At 40.7% G+C, this 26,880-nt stretch overlaps 1 protein-coding gene across 2 annotated transcripts; it reads right to left on the bottom strand.

The window, feature by feature from the left end:
- Positions 1-747: 747 nt before the first annotated feature.
- Positions 748-11,858, bottom strand: trappc13 (trafficking protein particle complex subunit 13). 2 transcript variants are annotated; one of them, XM_004549904.3, is made up of 13 exons: positions 11,730-11,858; positions 10,566-10,634; positions 6,562-6,661; positions 6,376-6,460; positions 6,161-6,288; positions 5,985-6,057; positions 5,617-5,661; positions 5,285-5,302; positions 2,663-2,796; positions 2,387-2,585; positions 2,184-2,284; positions 1,917-2,064; positions 748-1,830 (listed from the first exon to the last, which is right to left on the bottom strand). In XM_004549904.3, exons 1-13 carry the CDS (start codon positions 11,773-11,775, stop codon positions 1,723-1,725), a joined length of 1,254 nt encoding a protein of 417 aa, XP_004549961.1. In that variant the 5' UTR covers positions 11,776-11,858; the 3' UTR covers positions 748-1,722. The 2 variants fall into 2 exon arrangements, with proteins under 2 accessions (XP_004549961.1, XP_004549962.1); XM_004549905.3 differs by lacking the exon at positions 5,285-5,302.
- Between the last annotated feature and the right edge of the window lie 15,022 nt (positions 11,859-26,880).

Raw genomic sequence — 26,880 nt, 5'->3', positions numbered from 1 at the left:
AAGCCCATAGCACAAGTGCGGGATCTACCAAGGAGATGCTCTGTCCCCACTGCTGTTCTGCATAGGCCTGAACCCCCTCAGTGAGATCATTAACAAGACTGGCTACGGATACCGACTACGGAACGGAGCAGTTGTCAGCCACCTCCTGTACATGGATGACATCAAGCTGTATGCCAAGAGTGAATGAGACATCGATTCACTGATCCACACTACCAGGCTATACAGCAATGACATTGGAATGTCATTCGGACTGGAGAAGTGTAGTCGGATGGTAACAAAGAGAGGGAAGGTAGTCAGAACTGAGGGGATTGAACTACCAGAAGGCAACATTGCAGACATAGAGGACAGTTACAAGTACCTGGGGATCCCGCAGGCGAATGGGAACCATGAAGAGGCCGCTAGAAAAGCTGCAACCACCAAGTACCTGCAGAGGGTCAGGCAAGTCCTGAGGAGTCAGCTGAATGGTAAGAACAAGATCCGGGCCATCAACACGTACGCCCTGCCCGTGATCAGGTACCCTGCTGGGGTAATAGGCTGGCCAAAGGAGGAGATAGAAGCCACTGACCAGGGCCGTGCAGAGAGGTTTAAAGGGGCGGGTGCTCAAAGTTAAAAAGGGGCACATTGAACCAGACTGAATAACAACAACACACATTCATCAAGAATCTAATATGGGCAACAAGGCAAAGCAAACGTCACCGATGTTTTACCTGATGGGTACATGGTAAATGGCCTGCATTTGTATAGCGCTTTTCTAGTCCTTAAGGACCCCAAAGCGCTTTACACTACATTCAGTCATTCACCCATTCACACAAGCTACATTGTAGCCACAGCCACCCTGGGGCGCACTGACAGAGGCGAGGCTGCCGGACACTGGCGCCACCGGGCCCTCTGACCACCAGTAGGCAAACATGGGGTTAGTATCTTGCCCAAGGATATTTGGCATGCAGCAGAGATCGAACCACCGACCTTCTGATTAGTGGTTGACCTGCTCTGCCACCTGAGCTACAGCCACAGTACAATGTTGCTGTTGAGGGGTTTCTGCTGCTTCTGCTGCTGATAGTGCTGGAGGGCAGGGCTGTGTTGATCTGAGACTGTAGACATTAAAAAGTCCATAGGAGAGATGGTAGCTGATTAAACAAGTATCATGAGATAATAACAAAATGCAAAGATTAGTGACAGCGCTTGGATGTCTTGCCTGTGAATCACTCTTTGCTTCTCTTCTTCCTTCCATCCCATCATTTCATATATCACTCTCCACTTGCTGTCCATCTGAGAACAAGGCACAACTTGCTATTGCAATAAACTATAATTTAATTATCCACACCTAACAACTCTTGGACTTAATCTAAATGATGACAGAAAAATGTTATAGCCCTGCCTTTAGTAGCCTCACACAGCTCCTGCTGTTTCCAAAAACTCATTGATCAAGTCAGTACATGTCTGTGCCTTTGTAAGAGTTTTAATAACAAAAGCCAACACAGATGCCATGAAGCACCTTTTTAAAAGCAATATTAAATCAAAGATGACAGATTTATTAACATTTATGCACATTTACATCATTATTTTCAAAGAAAGTGATTTATATTATTCACAATTAATTGTAAAATACAATATTCTTCCATTAAGTTGCAAAAAACATAGTGTCATGTGCAGAATGCTGCAGTTGGTCCATTCATATGTAAAATGCAAAAAAACAAAAACAAAAAAGGGTAAAGAAAACTCCTAGCACTCGTTGCTCGTAAACGGGCAGACCACACACACTTGTGCAATGTCGTCGTATTCGTACGTCCTCTTCAGAAATGTATCTGTGAGCCTCAAACCAGAAATGCTCTGAAACAAAGAGGCAAACACACGAGTAAGTCGGTAAAGAGCACTTTGATCTGAGCACACGGTCAATTGTAAAGTCTGGATCGTACCTGCAGACCCTGGACGGAAGACAGGACTGTGAGGGGCAGTGAGAGGAAGGCGCCAGGACTAAGTTTCCCCAGCTGTCGCCCTGATATACCACACCAATGGATAGAACTAGTATTACACATCTCTAGCACCAGGTCCATAGTTCTTTCACTGCAATATCAGAAAAGCAGAGAAAAGCTGGTTATTATGGGCTAATTCAACCCCTCAGTGAACTGAATAATACTAAGGGTTGTATTATGAGGGCGATTTCATTTTTCAGGGGTTTCTACCTGCAGTTGGTGATTTTACAGATGATGTCAAAAGGTTCTTCAAGGTTGACAGTGTCAGGAATCAGGTCTAAAGACAGCCGAATATCTCCATACCCTGGAGCCTGGAGGACACGTGGGGATTAAACTGTATTTTCGTTCATAAGAGGATACAGTAAGTGAAATGAGCGCCTCTGTTCTAGCAGTAGGCTAACAGATCAAGATACCATTCTTTGCAGCTGACTGGTCTGTAGCCTCCCTCTTTCTCCAAGATTGGTCTTCCATACAATGTCCAGCTTGCCTATGACCGTCACTCCCTTGATGATGCCGGCCTTCTCTGCGTACTCCGGCTTTGGCTTCAGGCAGTACAAATACTGCCGTGTGTCCATAGGCTGCAGGTAGGACATTTTCCCAAATGTGGACTCTCTGCAGAGGAAAAGTTACAGCTGAGTATTGAGTGTAAAATGTTATCAAAAATAAGGACACATGTGTGTTTGTTTTACCCTTTGTCTGCTTGTGTGACCGTGTTGAGCTCTGTAACGTTGTACATCATGGATGGCTCTAAAGACACTTTCTCCATGAACATTGGCGAGGTGGTAATGTTCTGAATCTGCGCTTCCAGGAACACTTCATCTGTCTGAGCGCAGAAGCACAGCGTCACACTAACAGGCTATTTGATGTTAGCCTTTATAACAAGCTACATAATCTCCAAGGTGAACTGAGCAACATGTCAGGTATTAACAGCTGGGTTAGGGCTTTTGCCAATGTGCCAGCTTCAAAAGGATGAGCTCATATTTTAAAGTTTGTCTTAAAACGATATTCACATGCTCACAGAGGCTGTTAGAGTTTCTCGTGGTTATTTCCCCGAGGGAAGTGGGTAAAACCTCCTGATCCAGCAAGCACACTTGCTTCATTGGTTCTCACAGCACGCGCTACTTCTTTACTGGGGAGCACATCTGTGACCCGTTGTTGTCACAAATGTGCTCTGAGACTTTGAGGAATGATACTAAAAATATAACTTCTGACGCCGTGTAAAAAGAAAAGACAGACCACAGATGCTGCGAGTGCTGCTCTCGAAAGCAATTAATGTTCGACTCACTGAAAATGACAGAGAGCAATCAGATTTTTCTGTTTTCTTCTAGGAAACGTATGGAAGTTTCTCACAGCCAGCATGGACACCACAGATCACAGGAAGCTGTAACTCTTACAGACATCTGAGAGGTGTTTTAAGACAGACTTAAATGTGAACCTTAAATTTCTTTGGTCATATAGGAGTTATACATTGAATGTCAATGAGAAGACTGGCATTAAAAGAAAAACTTTAACTGAATCCTATTAAGTTTGCTCAGTGTACCTTTGAGGACATATTAGTACAATTGTTGGTCGGCAGGTGCACAGTACGGGCTGCACAGTGAAACATTAGTTTATCAAACATCAAGCAGTTTGGCTTATGAAAGTATGTTTAGAAATGTTTGACTTTATTTGTTCAGTACTGTCAAGACAGGAAATGTGGAGCAAGGTAACGCCAGGCAGTAAATGTCTGGCTCTACCAGTTTAGATCTTATGGTGTACAACTATACTTCTGGGGCCACTGAGCGACCCTAGTTATGGGTTCTTAGAAAGCTTAAACTAGAACCAAAAAAATAGAAAAATAAAACTTTTGCAAGTGTACACCGATTTTATAAATATATAAAATTGGTCAGCTCAAAAATGAAACCATTTGGAAAGGTTAAAAGTATTGGTATTGTGTAGTAACAGGCCAAATTCAATACTGCTACTCAGTCGCTCAGCAGTAAGTAAAACAATAAGTTTATTAATATTCGAGAGCAATCATTACCGGTTAAGAGTACAGTTATTTCCTTGTGCAGAGGCATAATAAATGCATCTCAAACGTAGAATCAGAGTATTTTCTTAATCCCTGAGAAAGTTAGGTTGTCACATAGAAAGAATTTAGATGCCTGAAATGTGGAGAATGTTCTGCTTTCCTATTTTAATTAGGAAGCTACTTGATGTTCTGGTTGAGCAACACTCAGATGTCTTTACAACAGTAAACTTGTCTGTGCAGCCACAACTGTAAAGTGAGAAACAAAAAGAAGGAAGCGTGGATAAGTTTGTGCCTGTTATTCATAAGTGACTTGATCATTCTGAGTGAAGTTAGTGTGAAATCAGCCAAACCTCACATTTTAGTGCTTATAGTGAAAAACTTCTGTCATTGTTGGCTGTTTAACTATTAAGAGCATAATTGTAGTGATACAAAAGTTAAAGTGGACCTATTAAATTGCTTTTTGTAGCTCAATATTTTATTCTCAGACTGCACTAGGGCAGCGTTTCGTGATTCACAGCACAAATTAAGTAACTTTGTTCTGATTGGCTGACCCTTGCAAACAGAAGGTTGGAGAGCAGGTGGGTGGGGCTTCCGCGCTTATAGTCTGAGCTGTTTGATTAGATGGCCACATTAGGGATGTCCACTCTCTATGACAAAGGAAAAAAACCTGTGTGAAACTGAAGCAGGTTAAAGCCTGTGATCTTTGCACACTGGCAGCCCTGAAAGGTCAAATGGAGTGCAACTTAAGGAAACACCAGCTAACAGAAAAACACTGTAAAGTAACGTGCGCTTTAATCACATGATTCATATCATAGTGTAGATACATGCTTGCTATTAGCCGTTTACCGTTGTGTGTGCTTTTGCAGAGGTTTTTTGTTGGTGTTTAACAGGAACAGCATATGAAAAGAGTAATAGGTCCACTTTAAAAACGAGCAGCGCTGAACTTGCGCTACTACATAATCATTCACATATAGACGAATAGATACGAGATTAATCATAGCACCTTCTGTGATGCTAACCGCAATCAATGCCGTACCCACTCACAACAATGTGACACCACAAACACCGTGCAGGATCAGTTTGAAAGAAGAGGAAACAAAGAGAGGGCAAAAGAAAAAGAATGGAAGTTTATGTCAAGGGGTAACAAACAACTGAGTCACTGAAGATCTTTTCTATATTCAGACTTTCTTCCATTCTTTTACTTTGCACCTTTGTATGAGCTCAGAAAGAAAGAGTGTCCATCGCCAGAAATGATTAGTAGAAGCTAATGTTCAGTGATGATAACAGAAGAAACAGTTACCACAGAACTGAGGTCGCTCTAATGGAGAAAATAAAATACAAGACAAGACACAGTAAACAAATGGAGTTACATGCCAATGTTGATGACAATGAATATTTGCAATACACGAAGCTACTGATATGAAAATGAGTATTAAAAAAAAATTTAAAAAGGGGGGGGGAGCTTAATGCCTTTATCCAGGAAAACCACTTATCTCCAGGATCATTTATTCACCTGGAGGCACACAGGTTTTCATGGAGGCCTAACTAATGCTAACTGCCTCTATTGTAAATGTTCCTGACTATAAAATGAAATAAGAGCTTCGCAATGCTGCTTGAGAAGAGCTAATTTACCTCTGCGTTGTAGAACTTCGTCTTCACATCCAGCGGCTTCAAAACCTGATTAAAAATAGATTGCAAGCTGAACACTGAAGTTTTCTCATAAGATACCGCCATCGAGCTGAAAATAATATTTCCATGCAGCACTGTTTAGTCCAACTGGAGTTTTACTGAAAGTGGGAATCAGAGTGACAGAAATTCATCTGAAGGAAAGGCAGCAAGGCTACAGCTGGTTATTGAACTGAGGGCAGAAGATTGCCTGACACCAAACCCACACAGAGGAAGGCAATCTGTTGTAGCTCTGTGGCATTTCTCCACTCATCTCTAAGCTTACTCGTGACTTTACAACCATCTCCTAATTAGAACACTGAGCCATAACTTACCTGGAACTTGAAGAACTTCCTAAAATAGAGCTTCTCCCCTTGCTGGGTGGTGTAACTGACTGCACAAACTAAGCTGGAAATGTGAAAACAGCAACAAACAAACAGGATTATTATTATTATTATTATTATTTATTACTGGTGAGTTGGGAAAACATTTCGGGAGTGGGAACACTCACATGTGTGTCCCAATTTCTTTGACTTCGTGGTGAATGACATCATCGATGCAGCATTCGGGTTTGAGCTCTGCGACTGCCGAGTTTGATGCGGAGAGATTCAGCCTCTGCGAGCTCGTCTGTAGATCAGCCTACATAGGGAACCACATCGTGATTACGTGCGAATGGAAGACAAAGCGCACAATCTGAACTGAGCAGGTATTCCTTCTTTACAGTACCTTCACCAGAATGTCTTTAACAACTTGGCTGCTGTCATTATGCACGCTTATGTAACTGGAGAAGGTCTCGCCGAGGAATATATTTCTGTATGATGTGAAGACAAGAATTCGTTTTTTTTTTTTTTTTAAAAAAAGCACTTGCTGCTGTTTTTAACTTTAAAGAGTTACAGCTGATTGGTGTTTTACCCAAAGTTCTGTGGTAATGTGAGCATCTCTCCCAGCATTAAGGTCTCTGCGCCTTTGATGGTGGAGGGATCCTGCCTCATAAGCTGACCAAACAAGTCCCCTGTGGAGACAAAAACATGGGTAGGTAGGTGTCATGGATATGTATAATGTAGTCCAAAATTTGGCTCCCGCACATGAAATTTGAGTCCTCACTAAAGATTTACTATTTAGAGGATAAGTGATATGAAAACAATAAGATATACATCTACCTGCACACTAACAGAATTGGCTTTGGAGAAACATAATGTATGGATATCTAACAGGCAGATGCTCTTCTGATGCTGTAAGGCAGCGCTGCACAAGGTGAGCGCTCAGTTTGCTGCAAGGAGAATGAGAAAGCTAAAGAAAGACGCTTTGAAGATGAAGTTTCAAAGCAGACTGAACCTGAAAGGTAAAACCATTAGGTTTCAACGTCTCCTTCTAATAACTCCGCCTCAAACATCTTGTGTTCAATTCACTGAATAATATGTACTGTGGTTAGTTTTATGACAGGTTCTAACATCTTAATATAAGTTTCCACCTGATGCCCTGAGAATAATTTTCTCTTCATTAACTTTAATGTATTTAATAAAGACATGCAAGATTCTACCCTGAATATTATTAATATGTTTTGAGTACAGTTTTTTTTTTTTTTTAAACTGTCATAACTTCTAAAAGGACTGAAAAATACATTTTAAGACTGTAACCAAATCAGTTTCACATCAACTCCTACATGCTTGATCACAGAGGGTCTCGGGTTTCAGTGGACTCACAGTTTGTGACAATGTTTTTTTTTTGGCATATTCACTTCACTCAACTCTGAATGGGGACATCCAGCCCCTGTGTTCAGTTCAGTGTCCCTTGCTGATACTCAGATCACCCAGTGATGTGTGTGTTCATATTGGATTTAAAAAAAGAAAGAAAGAGAGTTAAACTAAACTATTACATAGAACAGTGTGTTTCTCCATTTCACAGCTATAGGATACATTTATGTGTGTTAGAAAAGGACTAGATTAGAAAGTGATTATAATACAGAAATAATTTGATTAAATTTACAATTCAATTTTATTTATATAGCAGCAAATCACAACAACAGTCGCCTGTTGGTCCATATGTATAATGTAAGATAATACAATATAAATATGGACCAGAAAGCAACAGCTAGAAGACGAGCCTGGTGTCAAAACGAGCCTAACAGATGAGATCTTTCATACGCTGTTACCTTTTTTTTGAGCAACCATTATTCCACATGGGTTTTTGACCCTTCCAAAATATGCTCAAAAACATTTTTTCAAGTTTTTCCTCCAGTGAAATTTAATAAACAGATTAAACATTGAGAGTACCAATATGTGTTTCTGTCAACATTAGACATCATACAGATGCTACTTCACTGAAGCCAATGCAGAAGTACCTTAACCCTGTATTCTATCTGAAGGCCACCAGATGGCAATAGCTGCAGTTGTAAAAAGACTTATTTATAATATTGAGGTAAATTTTTACTTAATATACTAAAGTTATGGTCCCAGAAAAAAATCCTGCTAATTTTAAAAGGGTCAGCTGAAGGTACCGATTGATTTTTCAATTGACCCAACAAGTTTCCAAGAAAAAGGGATGTTTTTATACGAATGCAATTCATCTTTAAATCTCTTTAAAAATAAACTATAACTTCCCTACTACTTACAGAAATAGGTGTCCAACCTAGACTCGTCAGCACATTTTTGATTTATATGGACTTCAGTTACCACTGCACTGCTCTGTGCTGCATTCAACCAGAAGGAACTAGAATTACTGCTTAGCTGTTGAATGCCTCTGCCAGCCAGTCAGTAACTCACTTAATAAATATAATGATGATTCTGAAGAGGTTTAATAAGAAGGTATAAACTATACTGATGTTTGGCCAATAAAGGTTTAACTAATGACAGCAGGCAATCCTTCAAATATGGATGTTGCTACAAAAATGCCAGAAACAGATGCGTAGCACACACATTTTTAACCCAGCAGCAGAAAAGGTCTTAAATAACTGTAGTTTAAAGATGGAAGATTATTGTCACAAATATAACATCTGGCTAAATTTTTGCAAAGCTACAAAGCTAACCTTTGACCTTGTAGTTGTCACTTTTATTCTTTTAGACATTTTTGCAAAAAATTTTGACATAATTAGCAAATTAACTATTAACTACTACACCCACCCCAACACAGACACACCTGTTAATATTCCAGGTTTTTGTGATGTTAATTAGACAACAATAAATGATTTCAAAATGCTCCCACCTTAACCTGCACAATCATTTGAAAAAAGAAACAAATCTGTTCGAGGAGAAATAAAAAAATAAAATAAAACAGTGTGCACTCTCATAACTACTTCACGTTATTGAATCACAGCGTTCAGTTTTCTTGGGTACACACTCGACATCAGTTAAAGAGACTGATTAACCCCCAGGTAAAGTTCAGGCGTTCTAGTAGGATTCGCCTGACATTTACTCACTTGCCTGCTACAGGAAAAGGTTGGCACCCTCGCAGAGAGCTTGCAAAGCATCACACTGATCTTATCAGTCGCCAAACGTTTACAGAAATAAATTCCACGGCATTGAAAATACCACAACACAGAGCACAGTAAAGACTGCGTCATCAAAAAAGTGAAGAAAATATGGGATGACAGTGACACTGCAAAGAGCTGGACTGGATGACTGTGGTCTCATTTTTTAACATTACAAAAACCTGGCACTTTTTATATCCACTGTATGGGCAAACTCAGAAAACATAACTCAGTGGCTGATAGGGAATAATAAAACAACAACAGAAACTTCTGATATATCAGAAATCTGTTCACTATTTTTATTACATATTATATCAGTAATGAACTGACTAAATATTAACTGATAACTTATGGCAATGGTGTGGGATTAAATAAGTGTGTACTTCTTCCCACTCCCTTTCAACATGTAAATGAATCAGAACGGTAGCTATATTGAAATGTATTGACTTTTGTATAGTATTTTTTCTCTCTCTCTTATTTTCTTTACTAAATGTAACTGTATATCGTTTCCATGTTTGAAATAAATTAACAACAACAACTTTAATGTGTCTACCTCTGTTTTATAGCATTTGGACAAGCTTGATAACATGAAAATATTAACTTTTTTTTTCTTGCCCAACAAGGACTCTATTGCAGACACAGTATCTTGTTTTCGTTTGTAAGCTGACTTGAGTGGGATTTCCTGGTGCAACCACAGAGGATGTTTAAATGAGTGTAAAAAAAAAAAATTGAGGAAGCTGCCTGACCAAGTTTGGCCTCAATACTTGTGTTATTTCCTGTAGTGGAGTGCAATGCTGACGTGGACCTCTGAAAAACAACAGCATTAAAAAAAATAAAACATCAACAACAAAAAAAAAAAAACCACTTATCATTCAGCTTCACAATGCTTGACTGTGAGCTTCTCGAACACGATCATGAATTTACAGAGGTTGGGAAAAAATCTCTCAGATTGTTGTATATGCATGTAAAAAGGTGGAGATTTAATGAACAAGAAGCTTTTAAGCGTTCAAACAGATTTCTCCTTGAATTAACTTTTCCATTTTACACAATGCAAACAAAAGCATTAGACTACCAATTTAAAAACAAAAACAACCCACAGGCAAGGGATTATACCATGGACACAAGGCTGTTGTTTTACTGTTCTTGTCTTATTTGATCTTCTGCGTCCTGATAAACATGAGTATGAGACCTCTGACTAATAAACTGTCATTACTATGAGTGGTGGTACAGTGGCTCAGCCATTGTGGTTTCCTCCTACTATCCCACGTCCTGCACTGGATTGATTAACATCAACTGAGCTAATTGGATTCCCTGATAATATCATGATGCTCAGTCTCACAGACCTGACCCCTGTTGTTCTCGTTTGCTACAGCTCTGCTAAAGAATATGGAGTGAAATTCATTTCAGGCTCGGTGGGTGGAACTCTGTCTGCAAGTTTAAACAGGCTCACCTGGCAGATCTCGATCCTCGCACGTCACCGGCAGGTTTGTGAAGAGAGTGGGCTTCGTTAAGCGCATCACTGTAAAGTAAAGTGACACTGGTTAGCAGCCAATTAGTGACCAAGCTGATATTTTCACATGGATTCAGGAGCCTGCATTCAAGAATGAATGCTTACCAGTTACTGAAATCACTCACAACAGGGGTGTATCTAAAGATTATTTCAACAAAGAATCTGCTGACAAAGAGAAGTTCTGAGTGGGAAAGTGGTGGTCTGACATTAAAATTAAAACGCACAAATTATACAGGTTTTGTGTGAAGGACAACTATATGTTACCTTATCTGAATGCAACTTTTACAACTCCCTCTCTAGGTAAATGCAGTAAGCCTAAAGTTCCAGAAGTTTGTTTAATAGTCTCAAAACTGTTGTAAGATGCATTTCTTACACGCTGTTCACTGATAAAAAATTGTAACTGCCTAACAGATAAAATGTTCTGCAGTCCTCACACAAATGTCAAAGCCCAGGTCCATGAAGTGCTCTAAAAACAGGGAATAAAATCTTCCCTTCGCTACTGCATAAAACCTGTAGCTGTAGTAGCTAATACTTGAGTAATACCGTTAGTATTCTGACTGCTGCACAGTTTGCAGGATATCACTTATGCTCAGAATTTCTTTTTGCGGGTGGTGAGCTGAAAGCTAACAAAAAGAAACAGGAAAATGAACACTTTAACTTCCCAGAGTTCTTTCTTTGAGTCCGATTCAGATTCAGATTAGAGGAAGTAGAAGCAAAAAAAAAAAAATGTTACCTCGAGAAAAAAAGTCCAACCCAAGCAAACAAACAAAAAACGAATTAGTGCAATAAATAAATTAGCTGCAACAACTAAGAGCACAAGAGAGAGTTAGCTTACACTATGACACAGTTCCTTAAGCTACACTTTGCTAAACAGGGTCTTTAATATATGTTTTAAGCGCCCCAAACGAAAAGAAAAGTCTTTAAAGTCGCACCACTGGCCATCAGCCTTGTTTACACCTTCACAAAAGTAAATGCATGATATTGCATTAGCTAGCGCCACTAGCAACTTGAAGCAGCAGCAAATGACAACAGCGCGATACACTGACACATCTAACCATGAAGACAACCTCTGTAGTCACAACATATATGTTAACAGTAAAATACCTTTTAATGCGAGCAGGTGCTCCTGTTTCGCCTGATTTACATCCATTTTGACAGTGAAAACAGCCTAATCAGGGTGATATTAGCCACTCTGCTAGCTGCTTATGTGACAGGCAGTTTCTTCTTCGTCATGTCATTTAGGGACAGGATGGACACCCCTGACATGTTATACTGCCTCCAATAGTGCGAGATGGGCGTTACAACAACAGAGAATCTTTTCTTTTCGTCACCGTTGATAAGTTGTACTTTAGACAATTTAATTTATATTACCATATGTTTTATTCCTAATCCAAACCGCGAATAAATAGATAAAACGTGATATTAATGATAAACGTCACTGACATCTAGCGGTGAGAAGAGGCATTACATTCGGCCATAACCTCTGCTGTGTTGAAATAGCAATAGAAATTTGTTAGTTTTGCTTCCACGGGCACGGCTTGTAAGCAGCACCAGTGTTTTCATCTGCATGCAGCAAACGGAGAAGCTGAGCTACAGAAAAGCTACAAATTTGTCAGCATTCTGATTTATAGAGCAACAATTCCAGTGTCAAATAAGATGATATGAGATTTAGTCAGTTTTCCTCTTAAAAAAAGAAGGCACTGTGCTGTCATCAAGTGAATGCATGAGCATTTACTGCGCAGTTTCTCACTGATAATGGTTATGTAGCATATATACATCGATCAGGCATAACATCGTGACCACAGACAGAAGTGAATGACACTGATGATCTCTTGATCATGGCACCTGTTAGTTTGTGGGATATATTGTGGAACAAGTGGATATTTTGTTCTCACAGTTGATGAGATAGAAGCAGGAAAAATGAGCAAGCATAAGGATTTGACAAGGTGAATACTGGCACCATGATCCCCTGTGTTAGAGGAATGCTTTGGAGAATGTTCTGCTGGGAAACCTTGGGTCCTGCCATCCATGTGGATGTTACTTTGACAAGTTCCACCTACCTAAGCCTTGCTGAAGACTATGTACACCCTTTCATTAATTACGGTATTCCCTGATGGCTGTGCCCTCTGTCAGCAGCATACAGTGCCTTGCCACGAAGCAAAAATGAATGGTTTGAGGAGCACAACAATGAGTTTGAGGTGTTGACTGGGCCTCCAAATTCCTCAGATCTCAGTCCAATTGAGCATCTGTGGGATGCTCTGGGCAAACAAGTCTGATCCCTGGAAGCCCCACCTCTTAAAGGATGTGCTGCTAACATCTTGGTGCCAGATAGCATAAAGGGGGCCAACACAATATTAGGCCTGTGGTCATAATGTTATCCCTGATCGGTGTATATATAGAGTTTATGTCCTGTGGAGTTCCTATGGACACAAGATAACATGAATGACTAAGCGCAAGGGTGAACAATTTGAATAAAGTTTCCTTGTATATTGCCTCCACTTATTTAGAATAGATCAAAACATGCCAGCATCCTTTCACTGTGTAAATCTTCACATGCACAATAATACTCCCCATTGTTATCAAACTTGCCAAGTGTACTGCTGTTAGTTATGACTATTGCAAAACATATTTAAAGAGCCTTAGCGTGACAAAGTTACAACAGTTGTGTTTATGGAAACACTTGTGGTGTCAACAGAAAACAAAATAAGGCACAGAAGTGAAAGGATATCGAACAATTCTCAGCACTGTTTTGTTATTAGGCTCATTTTGCACACTATGCACTATTTGGTGTTACATGTTTTCTTCTCTGCAGTAATTTTTCTTTTACTTTAGTTGTGTGACCAAAAATGCTCTCCACCATCACAATTCATGCAAAAGCCAGTGTTTTGCAGAACCTTGTGCTATTGACATAAGCAGCTGAGTCATGTTCACGTTGATACAGAACAGACTTTGATACAGTGGCCGTTCAGTGTCAGTGAAATCACGTCAGGCAAGGAAATTAAAGATGAGGACACACTTCAAATCAGCTGTTATTCTGACCAAAGACCATACCAGTTTGATCTGCTTCACATAATTTCAAATTAAGTTTTCCTTTTGAGCTCAATAAACTGTTCACTGACAAAGAACTTTAGTTTTTGCAAACAAATACAAGATTTTGTATGAACCACCACTTTTCAAATTATCCATAGTCATAAAGACCAGAACATCAAGACCCAGACACAGTCACAAGTTTAATAGTCTTTATTAGGAACATGAGAACTTCAACAAGAATTTGGAGTTGGTAAGCAAGAGTAGGATTATTTACAGGGGCCACTCTGAGGACTCTTTGGTAAAGGAGACCCCACAGTGAGTGAGACCTGGAACAGGACAGTATAGTTAGTTAAGAAAGAGGCAGTTGTTAATAAGTTTCAGCCACTTTGGTGTTAAATACAGTAACAGTAGCAGAACTAGAGGGGCAAAAATGAGACACCCCCCAAAACAGGAATGGGTTTACAGGTGGAGGTCACTGACATTTTTCCCTCATCATATTTTCTGACGGGTTTTTTTTTCTTTTTTTTGGCTAGGATTAGTGTTAATACTCATAGAATGAGGAGATACCTGCACAGGTAGTCCAACTCCTTCAGGATGCCAGATGGGTGGGTCCGGGATGGGCGTGAGGTTCTGGGGGAGCTCCGTCTCTGGGCTGGGGCCCGGGCCGGGCCTCGGGGGCTTGGGTCCTGGTTGGTGTGTTGCCGGGGTTGTGGGCGGATGGGTGCATGGGGGCCCAGCCCTGGAGCAGGGTGCCGCCGGTGCATCGAGCCACCTGGGGGGCTCTTCAACTGGTGGGGGAGATTGTCACATCTTGCAGGAGCTTTCCTCTCTTCAGGAGCTCTCTCTGCAGGAGGGGGAGATACAGGAGAGGTGGAGGAAGATCTCAGCGTGGGTGTTTATTGTCTTATGTAGTCTGGAAGATGAATGGATGGTGGGGTGGGTGCAGTTTTCTCTGTGGTGGGGTTGGGTGGACTGTCCCGGGCTCTGTGGGGCCGGGAGGCGCTGCTGCACTGGGCCCCGGTCTGGATGGGCCTGGGCCCCCTTTCCCTGGCGGGTCGCGGAGTATGGGGGTGCCTACTGGGGTCAGTGGGGGAGCTGGCCCCAGGGAGGGGTCACTTGCCCCTCCCTTCCTTCCCTCCCCATCTCCAGCTGCCTCCCTCTTCCCGCTCCACCACAACCACCCACATATGCAGGACCTTGGAGTAGGGGTATGTCACCAGGGTGCAGAGGAGGCTACCCCCCCCCCCCCCCCCCCCCCCCCCGTCCCCTTCTGGCTGCCTCTGCCTCAATTTTATCCCACAACGTAGACATTCACATTACTCACACTCTCATTACACATACATATAGGATCTTGGGGGTGGGCACGATACACGGAATCCAAAGTACCATCAGGGTGTACACCCCACCCCTGGCGTCGTTGCCCACCTCTCAATTTTAAATACACGTAGACATTGAGGGCTAACAGGAGGGACCATGCGCTTACCTGCTGCTCTCTGGCAGGTAGCTCCAAGCCCTCCTGGGTTTTAAATGCACCTTAGAACACACATGCATCAACACTACAATGAGCGGGTGGAGGGAGGTTTGGAGTCTTCTCTCACCCCCGTTCTCTGCGGCCTGCTGGAGCGGGGGGGCTAGGAGGAGGAGTTGGCCGTCCGACTGCGGTCTGGAGTGTGGGGCCTCCCTGCTGCTGCGGAGTCGGGGCGGTCTGCCTCCCCCCACCGCAGGGAAAAGGGAAACACCACCTGGGTCTGGGTGCAGTTCCCCCCTCCAGGGGCAAGGGTACCTAGACCCGGTTTGTAGAGTACACTTGGGGAGTGTGATCGTGTGTACAGCGTTTCTTTATGTCTGTCTCCACGTTGGTTGAGTGTGGAGTAAGTGCATATGAGAGCATGAGGGTGGGAATGGATGTTTGTATATGTGTGTGCCTGTATGTCTGTGTCTATATGTCAGGTTGGGTGTCAGGCGCCACCTCTCTGGGGACATCTCAGGCCCTCCAAGGTTTGGAGGCCTATCTCCCCCTACCACCACTTCCCCTGCCAGTGGCGGACTCCCTCAGACATCGGTGCGTTGGTGGTTCTTTGTGTCCGGGGGTGGGCGTCCGGGTACACACCGGCTCACTCCTTGGCGGCCGCTTATCGGGGCCTGGAGCCTGGGGCTCGCTCGGGCCACTTCGGAGGTGGTGTGCCCCCGGCCTCTCGGCCTGGGGCTCGGTCACTCAGGCACGGCTGGCTGCCGGCGGAGCTCACGGGTGCGTCACTGCAACTCCCCCTGGCTTCTGCTCCGCGGCTGCTGAGTGAGCCCTCATCTGGGACTCTCCTCAGCTCTTTCTGGGACAGTGGCGCGGCTGCCCCTCTGTTGGTCTTCCTTGGTCTCTTGTGTTCTGGGGGCCTCTGGATGTCTGGAGTTTTGATCTCCTCCATACCTGCTTCATGCCCTGGAGGACGGGGCTGTGGCCCCCCCACACCCTCTAGCAGATCATTACATGAAGGAACCTTTAAAAAAACAAAACAAGCGCGTCCATGCTCAGTGATTGTCTGGAGAGGCATATCCATGGAGGGACACACAGACCTCTACAGGGTAGACAATGGCACCCTGACTGCCACACACACCATAGAGAAACTAGGAAAAGAGGACAAAACGTAGAAAGTAGACATCACAGGAGTGACAGCAATTCAGCAGAAAATGGAGGTAAGAGACAGTACAAAGCAGCAATGAGATGATGGAAGCCTGACAGGAAAAGAGAAGGGCAGAGCGAGAGGGAGGGAAGGAACAGAGACTGGGCCTGCTGGGTAACCTAATGTATAAGGAGGAAATGCATTCTGGGAATTACTTCTCCACGGCTGAGAACTTGTTTCAGTAAAGTTGAACACTTTACTCACATGAACTGATGTCGAATCAGTTGCCATACAATTTGAACTCACTTTTGTTTTCTCTTTGCAGCAAATCACAAGCACAATAATTAACGTCTTCGAGTTGAGAATGATTTATGATGCATCATCAAGCAAGTATACAGTCAAGAGCTACTTGTTATTTATAACACCCAGCATCTAAAACATGTTGATATTTGTGCACTTTTAGAACTTGAACTTGTTCACTGAAACAAATTAAAAAAAACCAATATGACTGTGACAGAGTGTGTGACATGCCATTTTAATTAGCATGGGACTCCAAAATGAATAAAGCCTTTGCAGTGTAGAAACGATCCTGCGGCTTGGACTGAAGCAGATGATCACAGAGGACCAGTCATGCAAGCAGACTGACACAAAATGAGCTCATCTTCCTTTGCAATGACAAAAGGCCAGAAGAGTATGAAGCTGAGTGGCATTTTTATTGAAGGCATCACAAGAGACGTGTTAACAGCAGAATTTGATATTTTCTTTATTCAATTTGACTTTCTTGTGACAACAACATGACAATTCTGCATTTAAGCCATTATCTGTATGCGTGCAGACGGTAATGAATAGAAGTCTACACGTCATAAAGCAGCACGGCGACCGGAGCGCTCAACGCCTTGCTTAGAATGATTTGTTTAGAACAAATTTTTTCATCGTCTTCATCCTCCACGAGGACAGACAGAAAGTGCTGAGGGCTCCAGGGCACCTCCTTGGTCTCGGATGCCAGCACACGGATGCAGTCGATGTCTTTCTTGAAGGTGAACTTCACCACGGAGGGGGTCGTCTCCTTATCGGCATCGTCATCAGACTGGGAAACGATGAAGGCATCAATCTCCACAGCCTTCCCTGTGATGAACACTCGAACGTTCCTCTTGCTGTTGTTGCTCAACTGACACGCAGTGCTGATGTTGCCCATTTTTCCAAAGGTGTGATTAGTCAGGAGGCTGAGTGGAAGCTGAGACAGACATATTGCTTAAATTCTGAGCATCTCATTATCTAAAAACCCACATGTGTGGGGAGTATTGATCCATATTTCATTCTTTATATTTCATTTTTGTTCCTAAATATGTTTTTTTTAAACAAATTAAGCTTGTGATCAAAAACTTCATAATACTTTAACACTTCACAATATGTCCCATGACCAAGACCACAATTCCCCTGTAATTAAACAGAATTTAAATGTATTTTATTCGAAATTAGAATGTAATTATATTTGCCTACACATAATTAAAGATAGACACACCAGAAATAGGTCAAGTTCTTACAGGAACCTAATAAAATATTATGCTCTAAGTAACTGAAGCACTAGGTAATGACATTTTAGTATTGTTGGTATTATGGAGTGGATTAATCTTGACATTTTTACATCTTTATTCATTGTGACATCCATGACTGATGCTCTCCTCTTTTTATTTTACCAATATAAACACAATAAAGACTGTTCTCCCTTACTAGCTTACAAGAAAAAAAAAAAAAAACCTAACCCTAAGTCTATCAAAATTTGCACATCTATGTGACCTTATTAAGATGGATATAATAATATTTTTTTTCCTTTCACAATAACTGTTTAAACATAACAGTTTGACAATTATTCTAACTGTAGTTCTTTATTGCACTCTGAGTCTCTATGATATGTCTCTTCACTTACGCTTATTTCACTATCTCTGGTATGACAGCCAGGAATGCTTTAACTGTTTTAACTTCATACATTTAAAAATGCTCAAGTGCTTTCAATTTAGGCACCAAAATAAGCTATCCTCTGCAGTTTCTTAAGCAAATCAAATATAGACTGAGTTCTTACCTGCTGATTCAGTGAAGGACAGGTGACAATAATGAGCTGTTACTGTAGCTGCTCACCTGAGCTGTGCGTGTCTTACGGACAAAGTCTGATAATATGCAAAAAGATGAAAAGACATGAACATGAGGTAACGTACTGTATGCTTTTAAAGATTAGAAGCACCGGGTGTAATGTTTTCATAATCCAAGACTAAAGTGGCACATACAAAAAAAAAGCTTTTTCAGCTTTTTTTATGTGAAAAATGTAAACTAAACGACAATTATGCAATAGCAATCACAAGTTCCACTTAACATTTTAGTCTAGTCCAAAAGTAGAATGACGAAAGTAGGAGAACGATGTAGGCTGGCACTGCACAGGAATTAGTTCTGTCAGGTCTTAGATGCAGAGAAATAAACAGTAGGTTTACTTCACAGTGGGCTTTGAACACTGGAAGAAATCTAGAATAACAGACTTATCCTCAGACCTCTATTGCTGCAATGTGGTAGATATAACGATACATATAACAAAGAGTATTACATCTATCTGAGTGCATATATGCAAAAATAGCCAGCACCACTTTATTTGTGAAACTACAGAACTGCTTACAGTTTCCACTAAGGTTTAATAACCTGACACTTCTACAAGTGTGAGACGATGAAAACTTGCCTTTGTGTAATTACAGCCTATTGTTAGAGACAGAACAGAATCTTTTATTTGCTCTGTGTTTTGCATACACAAAGTAGAGAAATGCAGGAAAGATAAAAGCATAACTGCTGGCTTCAGGCTGCCTTCCAGCACTTATTTTCAGCACAATGAGGCCCTGGCTGCTGCTGTCTCTGCTCGTCTCTGACCTGACTCCCCCAGGAGACGGGAACTGGGTTATGGATTACTTCAGCTGGACTTTGTGCAGAAAACTGATCCTCGGTGGACAGATGGCTCCCAAAGGGCTGAAGATACTTCGGAGCCAAACTGAGTCTACATGCTTCAAAAGAAACTACATGTATGCTGTTTTGCTACACAAACAGAGGAGCTACTCCTTCTGCTGGCCGTTCACAGTCCACAGTGACCATGGACACACTCTGTCTTTCAAAGACTTGAGAAGAATAATGCAAAGGGACCAGATTCCTGTATTGGTATGCTTATTTTATTCAGTAATGCTGTTAAAAAAAGGTTTCCTTTTTATGTCTTGTTCTTCATTAGGAAAACTACTCCCACCATCAACTGTATTTGTTTTTAATTTATACATGTTCCCTCTTATGCTGCTCCTCTGTGCATGAATTATCAGCATACCAGGTGGGAATGTCACATTTTGCAAAGCAGCCAAGAGTCTCCCACATTACACTACCTAAAAAGCACGAAGCTGATGACTCAGTCACAAGCTGCTTTATTTTTACACCCATTTCATGCTGCTGATAATAAGAATATCTGACATGTGGCGTGTTTTTGTGCCAGATAACAATATTTATTAGAGAGAAAAAGCCTTTTCGGGTAATGCTTTTAACTAAGCGTGACACCGTGACAGTCTCAGCATGTGATTTTAATATTTACTCCAGAGAATCTGCACATTTATCAAATAGAAGACGTGTGCCCCACTTCAGATGTCAAAATTTTACTCGTAACGCCACTCGACCATTTACAATAAAAATGTTCCAAACTGAGGTTTACATAAATAAATGCTTGTTGGTTTATTTCCCCTTCAAATTTAATTAATCTTATTTAATATTTTTTGCCTCCTTATGTGTGCTCCATCTAACCCACCAGTGGGGCCTGCCCCACAATTTGTGACCAACTGGGTTAAACAGGCATATTAAAAATAGATTTCATGGAAGAACAGTTCGAACAGTTGTTCTCCCTCTACTTGCTCAGTTAACAATGGATGTGCTGCACAGTCGGGCGTGTGCTTGGAGCATATTTGTGTGTTTGCAGTGCTGCAAAAAACACAAATGCACTTTATGGTAAAGAAAGCAGATCTCAGTGAGGAAAAAAATCATGGTAGATTTCTATGCTGTTATGGACTTGGTCCAGTCTGTTTTCTCTCCCCGGTCTGTCATCTGTTTCCATATCTATTTTCCCCTGTCCAAGTGTCAAGTTTACATGTTTTGGCATGTCACGTGACTCTCTGAGTGCTTGTTACTTCCTGTTTTATTTTGACAGTCCCTAGTCTCATGTGCATTACGTTTAACTTTGCTTCCTCTGTTTGGTCAGTCAGATTTTGTTTCAGCTGTGTTTTCCACCTGTTGCCCATCTTCTCGTGATCCTGTGTAATTAGGTCCTTAGTTTTCATCTGTTCCTTGTCATGTCTGTTACTCAAGGTTTGTGGTTTCAGTTAGTTTACTCCAGTTCAGCTCTGCTTCTTATATTGTTCAATCAGCCATTTGCCTTAAGTTAAGCCTGTCTGCCAGGTCCTTTATTTTTGGTCCTCTCACTGACTGCCACACAACAAGCCCATGACAGTTTGTTGGAAAAGAAAATAATCAAACTAGTGAGGGTTGACTTCAAAGACACCTCAGAAATCAAAGTAAAAAAGACAGCAAACATTCTGGCAGTGGCACATACTCATGAGCCATCCTGGATGATTAGGACTACCTGTGCAACCCCTGTAGGGTCCAGGTATCGCGTCATGCTACCAGTAGTGACACTGACCCTGGCCAAATGCAAAACTAGAGAAAAAACTGTTGGAAAAGATGAAAAGGAAAAAAATGTCAGTGGCTTCCGTCTGTAAAACCATTCCTGTGTTGGGGGTTGTGTCATTGTTGCCCCTTTAGTGCATCTGTTTCATTAACTCCAAAAGCAGCTGAAACAACAACCCCCTCTGCTACGTATGTACTGTCTTAATGCTATACTCTGATCAAAAAGTGTTACTTTTTTGAGCAGCTTACATTTTCAAGTCTTATTTGATCCGACATGGTAATTGTTCTATGCGTGTGCAGTGTTTGCGGTCTGTCAGAGTTGCCCCTCACTAACAAAGTCTCATTCAGAAGAACAAGTGCCCAAAGTGTCCAAGTCTCCAAGATGGATATTTCCATCTGGACTGCAGTCATGGTGATGGAAGTTGTTTTTATGGCTCACGCATTTATCTGGAAACATTTTTATAACTAATTCAGTCTTCCTCTCTTGTCACTTTAGGCCATTCTTCATTGTGGTGAAAGAAAACTTGTTCCAGCTTTCACGATGAAGTCAAACACAGCCCTGTTTCATATTAGCGATACTCCAAGAACTAAGACTGTTAGTCAAACCAGTCACATTGCCATGGATATAATTAAAGATAGCCCTGATTCTAGACCTTCATTGTTAGTGCTCCACCGCTCCATTGTCTCAGGACAAAACCTTCAGGCTCTCTTACTGGAGAAACCCGAGGGCTGGGCAGCCACCGTCACTGCTCATTTGCAGAAAATGCAGATGGAGCAAATCTGTGTGACTACAATTATGATTGTTTCCTGCTGTCCAAAACTTAGTGAAATTGCAGAAATGAACATCAGGAGGACCTCAAAGGAAGAGTCTGAACCACTACAGACAAAACTAAATGCACCAAAGGACATTAAAATTCTCATGCAGCACAATCAAAGAGGATCTCTGAGAGCTTCAGTCGGTCAACGTGACATTTTCCATGCAGCTACTCTGCACTCTGGCACCTCTTCAAGGAAAACGTCAGATGTGTCACAGTTAAAGACACAAGGACATGAAAACATTCTAGTGAAGCAAAAGCAACTTTTGAACTTGAATGAAGACTCCACTAACCAAAGAAGTTTTCAGAAACAACTTTCTTTAAAAGCAGCATCTGGTGTGGATGATGGTGGATTTGATGTTACGAGGCAACCCCTCTTAGTATCGAAGGAGAAGAAAGGATTCAGAAATAGACCACTGAATAAGACGAGGCCCACTCAGGATGATAATAATGAATTATTTAGCTGGAAAATGATCACAAAACAACCAGAGCTCAGACACCCAGTAGGAGAGAGTAAAGCAGAACAAAATATGAATCCTATGGAAAATGGAAACCAAAAGAGATTTGCATACGTCCTACGAACACGCTCCACGCATAAAACAGATATTCATGATTTCAATGAAAAACAAATGCTGTCTGATGTGGGAGAAGAAGCCTTAATCATGTTTTTCCTGCCAGAAGCAGTGATGGAGATACAAACGGATCCAAGATCTGAAAGAAAGCTTATTTCCAACACAGACTTTAGATGGAAAGTGAATATTCCTGAGCTGGGTGACCTGCCACCCATCACTAAAGCTTTAAAGGACATCGCTATTAAACAATACGACTCAAAATGTAAATGTTTGAAAGGAAGAATATGTTTATTAGAAATCTTCGTAATAGAGAGCTTAGATAGGAAAGCAGTGAAACGTGGAAAAACTATAAAGGAACAAGTCAAGGAAACCACAGAAAAACCAGAGAACTCACAAACAACTAATATATACGATGAAACAACAAGAATAAACCACACTGAACACGAAGGAAATCTGAAACCAGAGGAGACAGTCGTACCCTCACCTCGCCCGCTCAAAATGATAACAACAGAACACATAACAGACACAACTACAGCAAACACAAAGATTAAAGACACAACAATAAGTACGGAAGTCATCACTCAAAGCAGCACACACAAAGATGATGGACAGCCGAGCGCAGAGAGGAGACCAACAACTGGAGCGAGTCCAGAGCCCGAGGCACACACTGAGCCAGGATTTTTGAAGAATGAAACAGAAACTACGCAAGCAACGACCGTGAAGCCATTCTCGAGCCTCAGGATGAGAGAAGACGTCCTAGAAAATCGAACCAAATTTCTGAAAGACGCACAGAGTGAAGAAGAAGCTTTAAAAAGCAGGACAGAAACTGAAAGAAAGGAAGATCAAAATCATCCACGAGTGGAGCCCACACACAAGCATGCAAAAGTAAGTATTTCTTCAAGATTCAATTAAATAAATAGTTGAATGTTTGCGGAAGTATATGTCCCGTTTGACTGTTAGATTCATATAACTATCATTTAAATTAGTTACATTTCATGAGTAATGAAATACTATATTAAAACAGAAATGTTGAAAACAATCATTTTAAACCCAAATTTTGGGGTTGAAATTTCCTTTTCTTTTCAAATCCAACCAATTGAAATATTTTGAGTTCCTATGAGATATTCGCCCTTTTGATTTTTGATTAACACTGTAATGCCTGAACCATGAAGTAATTAAACAAAGAAAAATTTCTAGAATTGCAAATACGTTTTAATTTGTATTGTTTTTGCTACATCTGATATTTTTGTGCAATTTATTGCTCACATAGGGCCTCATGAGTTTGATTGTAAACATCAGGTTTTTCAGGAGAAAACAATGTCTTAATAACTCAACAAATCATTTGAGTTCAAGGGTTAACTATTTTTAACCATTAACTATTAATGTTGGCTTTTACTGTCGTCCCCCCGACATCTCGTACTGAGTTGCTCAATTATTATTATTTTTTTTAGAGGCTGAGAATTTGTTTTATTTACTTCCATGCCAGAGGAAGCAGTGACACCAGGGGTGCAGTGGGTTGATGGGTTAATGATGATTTTATTCACAGATATTTGCAGAAATGAAAAGTTAGAGTTAATCCAATTTGAGAGGTGAACGAATACTAAGTAACCTTAACTAAAAAAAAATTGCGATTATAGTACTTAAACATACTAATCCAACAGTATTTCAACTTTTAAGTTCTACAACTTAAGAAAAATAAGGCATTCAGTTGCATAAATTTTTTAAGGCCTGCAAATTTATTTTGGTTTGCAGTGCAATGAAGTGATAGGTGAGCCTTCAGGACAGGAAGGCCATCAAATAGATAGCTTATTGCATTATATAGTATTTTCCAAGTAAATGTTTACCTTTGAAAGAAAAAAATGGGGTTGGAAAATACTTGGCCAAAAATGATTATTAGCCCTGATAAAGTTGTAAGTAATAGTTTTGAGTAAAATGCAACTGAAAGATTTATTTATTTAAATAATTAATCATTGAGGAAAATGTGGTTTGTATAAACTGAATGTATATCAGTCAAGTGAATTTAATTTGACTGGATTGAATTATATTTAAGATTTTACATTGTACTTATGTAATAACGTTGCATCGAAAATTTACATGTACTCAAATGTCTTAAACTCACTATTTTGGGCATTCATTTTGTTTTGAGTATAACACGATGAACAACAATGACGGTGCTGATGAAAGATCTTCTCAACAGATTTCAGGGGACACTGTGCCGCTCTGCACAGGTTTAATACATCGCACGAAAGCTGGCTGGAAACACTGCAAAGAGAGACTCGGAGGAACAAAGATGTTTGCTTCAAGGCATCCTATGGTTCCAGGTGAACTGCAGACAGACCCTATCAGAGACGATGACAACAGCCGACGTAATGATGAAGAAAACGAACACTTCTATTATTTTGATGGAGTTCTCAAAAGAGTTCAAAACAATTTTTACCCTCACTACAAGAGTGGCGTTCCCGCAGAGAGACAAAAAAGAGACACTCGTGAAAATCTTCTCAGTTATATTCTGCGACTTACGTTAAGGAATAGGGGTCAGTGACTTCAAAAGATTAGGTGCTGAAGATGATTTCTAGAGACATGATCAGTAGTGTCTGAAAATAAGTGAAATCCACAAGGTGACCAAAGGACCTGAACGAAAAAGTATGCAATAACAAGAGCTTTATCCACAGGACAGCAAGTGGAAAGCAATGTCCTGTTTGAAGTATGCTGGATCATTCAAAACTTCTCTTTATATCCAGTTAAATACTGACAGTCTGAGGAACTAACAGGACAGAAAGTGAAGTTCACAGTGAAGATACTGTGAACCTGAATTTTACTGGTTAAAAAATGTATTTCCTACCTCTGAATATAACTTATAAGAATGTAGAGAGATTTGCCTAAACGTGTTCACATTTTGACTTGATGCACTTAATTGTGCACAAGCCAAGAGGGCCTGAAGTTTGCACTATGTATTATAAAAGACTTCACAGAGTAATTCTAATTCATATAATATAATTAATCAGCCTTTCTGTTTAGCAGAACTAAACAGAGCATTTATTTTCACCACAGCCTTTGTACATGACTTGTGGTTTTGATATTTTACCTGTAGTGATTGAATGTACTGGGAAAGTGGGAACACAAAATAAAACAATTACTGTGTATAAATTGTCTAGACTGGATATTTCTAGTATTTGTTGGCTGAATTTGGAGATTTTTCTGTGAACTGCGAGTTTGTTAATTTAAACAATTTAAAGCCATGAGTGTCAGTAATTTGACTACAATGAAGTAATTAAAAACTACAGCCTTTCTAATAATAATTTGCCCCCCCCTTTAACTGCTCACTCAGCTCGTAAACGCTGTCTTAGGATTCACAAATGTATTTGTAATGTTGCGTGTCCTTCATGTTTTTTACTGAAAGTGTGTTAAAGAAGATCTATGAACAGGAGGCGTGATTACAACAAGAAAAAGATTTAATATCGGCCTTAACATCTGTACATGACTAAGAAAACCTTAATGTCTTTTAAGTACTGTATTTCTATTTCACTCTCACCTGGTTGGCGAAATGAAACACCTTAATGGTCGGGCGTCTTTAATGGTGTTGTGTATCTCCTAGTCAAACTGTCCATAAAAAATAACTATCATGTTGTTTCACTGCTGCATGATGACTACAAACATTTCTATTTTGGATTAATGAGTTAATGATAATGCATAAATTCAGGCTGATCATATTCAGTCAATGTAGTATTTAAAGAGGGCTACCTCCAGGGTCATGTCTAGCGCTTTATTTTAAAATAAAAGTGTTTAGGACTTACATGCATCACACTATTGATAAAATCCACATAACTAGATTGTACTAGATTTTAATTCTAACATAGTTTGAAATCAACACTTTTGACACTCAGCAGCTGCGTCTTGCTGCTAGGTCATCCTAAATTACAGACGTATAGACTCCAGAGGGCTAAAAGCCCACTTTCTTCTGATTGGCTGTCCTCTGGAAGCATGATGAGGGGGAAGCACACGATGCTTGTAAGCTGAAATACTGGTAATTGTTTGCCAGAGTGTGCTAGGTGACCATAGTCTGAAGCCAGGATTTATATGTAAATGCTGTATTATGACTTGAAAAATGTAACATAAAAATTTTAAGTTGTGACATTATGAGCCTGATTCACCAACATAGGGTGAATTTTGGGTTAAATAAAAAGGACTGAGGGTATTTACAAAAAGAGTGCAGTAAGAGGTGGGAACTTTTTGCCACTGACCCCGGTGCATACGTATTTCCTTTGTCAAGGCACAAAGTATGGCGCAGTATCGGGAAGATAATGTTTAAATCAAGTGCAAAAATGTATTTACTGTTTGTTACACACAGTTCGCTGCCAGTTACACCGATCTTTAACGCCAACAAATTCATGCCTTACTTTTTGAGCTTGTTAATGAAACGGCTTGCACTGGGTGTTTAGGAAACAGCACAACTTTAGTGAATGACCCGTGAGACTAGAGCTCTTTAAAGTAATGTATCGTCAGATCAGAAAAAGTAAAAATGATGAAGACAGAATTT

This window comes from Maylandia zebra, linkage group LG7, assembly GCF_041146795.1.
Source record: "Maylandia zebra isolate NMK-2024a linkage group LG7, Mzebra_GT3a, whole genome shotgun sequence".
Lineage (NCBI taxonomy): Eukaryota > Metazoa > Chordata > Actinopteri > Cichliformes > Cichlidae > Maylandia > Maylandia zebra.
Note: the sequence above shows the minus strand (reverse complement) of the source record. Positions and strands in the feature narration are given on the sequence as shown.

Excerpts from the sequence above, each read along its gene's own strand:
- trappc13 (XM_004549904.3), bottom strand. The coding sequence starts at position 11,775 with ATGGATGTAAATCAGGCGAAACAGGAGCACCTGCTCGCATTAAAAG. Across the intron at positions 6,662-10,565 it reads CGAGGATCGAGATCTGCCAG|GGGACTTGTTTGGTCAGCTT; the intron begins GTGAGCCTGTTT and ends TTGTCTCCACAG. Across the intron at positions 6,058-6,160 it reads AAAGAAATTGGGACACACAT|CTTAGTTTGTGCAGTCAGTT; the intron begins GTGAGTGTTCCC and ends TCACATTTCCAG.